The sequence below is a fragment of the Morone saxatilis genome, unplaced genomic scaffold, assembly GCF_004916995.1.
Source record: "Morone saxatilis isolate NCDOM2014 unplaced genomic scaffold, NCSU_SB_2.0 Contig20, whole genome shotgun sequence".
In the NCBI taxonomy this organism is placed as follows: Eukaryota; Metazoa; Chordata; class Actinopteri; family Moronidae; genus Morone; species Morone saxatilis.
The window spans coordinates 1,052,768-1,056,576 of NW_023339763.1; the positions used below are offsets into that span (position 1 = coordinate 1,052,768).

At 45.1% G+C, this 3,809-nt stretch overlaps 1 protein-coding gene across 1 annotated transcript in view; it reads left to right on the top strand.

Annotated features, from left to right (window-relative positions):
* Positions 1–23: 23 nt before the first annotated feature.
* The window catches only part of nsd1b (nuclear receptor binding SET domain protein 1b), a gene marked incomplete in the record, with an annotated part of 23,106 nt that continues 19,320 nt past the window's right edge, over positions 24–3,809 (top strand). The window contains 2 exon segments of the mRNA XM_035666610.1: positions 24–167; positions 2,282–3,072. Coding sequence (XP_035522503.1) covers positions 2,299–3,072 — 774 coding nt within the window.

Consider the following 3,809-nt stretch of genomic DNA (forward strand, 5'->3'; position numbering starts at 1 on the left):
GAGGAGGAGGAGGAGGGAGGGGGGAGTGAGTGTTTCACAGGATCCAGGCCTAGTACTGTTGCCGCTGGGACTCTCCTCATCCGCTCTCAAAAAACTGGAAATTGGCGCATTTAAAGGCGTCAATGAGCGGGTCGAGGGTCACGTTCGCGGTGACCGACACCGGAATGGTAAGATTCTCGCGACGGATCCCGCGTCGTTGTGCGTTTTCTGCGTGATTTTTGTTGCTGTTTGATGCACACAAGGCTGCATCTGTCGGAGGGAAGCCTGTGGAGGAGTGTGTGTGTGTGTGTGTGTGTGTGTGTGTGTGTGTGTGTCAGTGTGTGTTTGGTGTCGTCTCGTGTTATGGTAGCGTTTGTGTTTCTGTCTCGTGGAGCCATGAGCGACACATATAGACACACACACACACACACACTCTCACACACACACACACACACTCACACACACATGCAGTTGCACACACCTAAACGTGCACGCGCGGGTCCATTTTAAATCCAGTGTGTTTTTACAGCATCGGCGTTAATAATAATAGTGATAATCCGCGTGTGTGTGTGTGTGTGTGTGTGTGTGTTCAGGCTCGCTGACCTTATCGTACTTGATGTCATTTTCATCATATCGCGATAATTGCGCGGGATGAGGTTTTGCGGACGGTGTTTGCGGTGCGCCAGAAATGTCACATCAGGTCGTCAGTGAGTGTGTTTGTGTTTTATTTTGACATCGCCGGAAGACAGATTGTGTTTGTGTGGAGGAAGAAAGAAGCTCATAACAACTTCACAGCAGATGATTGATCTTTTAGAAACTGAAATGTGATTTATTGTTGGATTAAAGAAGAACAACAACATAACAGGACTCTGCTGGTCTCATCAGGACCAGGGTCCTCACTAGTCCAGGTTCGAGTCCGAGTCAAGACCGGGGGGATAATAATTATTGTGTCATTGCAGGTGACATCCATTTGGCAGCCTGGTAACCATGGTTACGCTGTCAGTGCCCGTCATTGGTGGATTTTTTTGGATTAATAACCTCGTTTCCTGAACAAGAGTGCTTCATTAGTGGGTTTTATTTTGAAGGAAAACAGGAAAAGACATAATATTGTTGGACTGGACTCTAATATATATATTTAAAGTGACATCTAGTGGTGTAGTTGCAGATTGCGATCACTTTTCCTCACCCTCCCGACTCAGGGCATTTAGGACGCAGCTTAAAGGTGGAAGCTAAATCTGCGAAACAACGTGAAAAGGTCGTAACTAGAGCGAGTGTTTGGTTTGTCTGCCGTAGAAACATGGCGGTTCAAGATGGCACTAGAAGAAGACCCGCCAATGATTCTTATTTTCAGGTGATTAAACAATAATGAAAACATATCTATTAATATTATATTCTGACAATAAATCCTCCTGAATGTTTCACACTGGAGCTTTAAGTCTGAGACAATAGATCAAATACTACAGTAGTGTTCTTATAGGACAATATCTCCATTAATATCATACTCAATAGATCTTAATGTGATTATATTATAATCTGTTCTCTTCTTATTAACACGACTTTGTGTTTGTGGGAACTTTTGACCTTCAGAACCAAACAAAATACACAATTTAAAGGTCCAGTTTGAAACATTGAGGAGGATTTATTGATTATAATAGTCCCAGGTATGTTTTTATTAGCGTTTAATCACCTGATCATAAGAATAATTGTGTTTTTGTTGCCTTAGAATGAGACGTTTTTATCTACAGAGGGTCTTCTTCCAGTGGCAGAGTCCGCCATGTTTCTACAGGAGCCCAGAAGGGACAAACCAAACACTGGATCTTTGTAGGACCTTTTGCTTTTTTTGAGAAAACAAATAACCTGAAACCGTCGTTAAACACATGTTTGGGAACCTTTGACCTTTGTCATTATTTCTCATCTTTGCCATTTTCTGAAAATGTTCTGTTTTCATTTTAACTGCATATGAAGCAACTAGAAACTAATGATTTATAGAATCTAATTTTCTCATTATGACTTTATTATGCTGTTGTTGATGTTTTGAGATGTTAAAATAAGATAAGTGGACAAAATAGGATGAATTAAGTTGTAATAACTTAAAACAGGAGTACAGGAGTATTCTAATTTTTTTTACAGAAGTTAAACAGTATTTTCATGTTAATTCTTCGTCTACAGACTGAATTTAATCTTAATTTTGGCTTTTTCTTTTCCATACTTTTTACTTTTTGTTGCACAATATCATAAAATTAGAGTGAGTTTGTTCATTTAGCGTCGCTCCTCACTGATAATCCTCTGCTCGTGTTTCCAGGGAGGAACCATGCCAGCATGAGCGGGCCTTACTCGGGCCCTCACCAGTCCAGCTGCCCTTTGACCCCAGGCCGTGACCTCTCCAGACACCATGACCACCGCATCGGCCTAACCATGTCTGCCGCTGCCTCCTCCCTCAAGCATGTGTACGGGTTCACGCAGAGGGACCACTCCTCCTCCACCTCCTCCTCCTCTTCGTCCTCCTACAGTCCTCTCAGGAGGCTGCAGCACCTCACCTCCATGGTGAGCCAGCCGGACCTGGTCCTGCCGGCAAGGGAGACGGAGAGGAGCTGGGAGTGGGGGGTGAGTAAGAAGGAGAGGGACTCCTGGGGTGACGGTGGCGATTATTCCGGCTCCCAGAACGCCAGCCGGGAGGAGAGCTTCGGTAAACCCTCGAAACAACCTGCGGTCCAAACCGGAAACAGAGACGCGCCGGCAGCCAATCAACCCGAGAAAAAGACAGAAGCTTGTTTCTCGGCCCCACTGAGTCCGGCCTTCTCCCTGGACAGCAACAGTCCCTTCGCCAACGGCTTCCTTCACTTTGAATCCTCTTTGTTTGGGGATGATGAGGAAGAGCGGGAGGCTGCGTCGCCTCAACGTGAGAGGGCGGGCAGTTTGGTTCTTCATCCTGCTCCCGGAGACTCCAAGGATGCTGCGCTGGCGTCGGCCAAGGTGGTCACCCGGTCCCAGTCCTCAGGGCAGCGCCGGAGGTACTGGGACGGCTCAGACGACGAGTGGGAGAGCGACACTGAGCTGTTCCTGCTCGGGGACAGTCCCTCGAGGCATTCAATGGCAAGTTTTACCCTCAATACCCTGAAATGGACTTTCTACCTGCCCTTTGTTACAAGAGCAGAAAATATTTGCTGGATTACTTTTTCCCTCACTCGCTGTACACGACCTGGAACCTCACTGGGTATTATTGTGGTAAATAACGGGTGGCGAGGACCTGCCTGCACTGTTTTGTTGCTTGTCCGGGAATTATGGAAAACTCACGTAATTTGCCCTCAAACGAGATAATGTGGCCGATCCGATCCAATATCGGTATCAGGTGCCGATACTGCCGTAACTTACTCATCGGATATCTGAAGCTTTATCTTTACATTCAACTAACACAGTTGAAAAATACAGAAGCTTATTATTATCCTGTAATACTGAGGAATAACAACAACCTGAGCGACCAATTAACAGCTCGCTGCCTCCGTTACTTTCTGTCGTTCTCGTTACTTCATTCTGTTGTTATGGATCCAAATAACAAGGTTTCTTTAGTTAGTTTGATCCTTCGTTACCTCCAGTTCACATTCTGTAAAATTAAGTTTCTTCTTCTTCATATGCTTCTTTGATTCTTCCGTCATTTCTCTTCCAAACGTCTCTAAATGTTGATCCTTCGTATGCGAATCAGGCAACTGGAGGGTTTGTTTCAAGCCGTTTATGGTAAATGGATGGATGGTAAATGGACCTGTACTTGTATAGCGCCTTTCTAGTCTTCTGACCACTCAAAGCGCTTTTACACTCATTCACACATTCACACA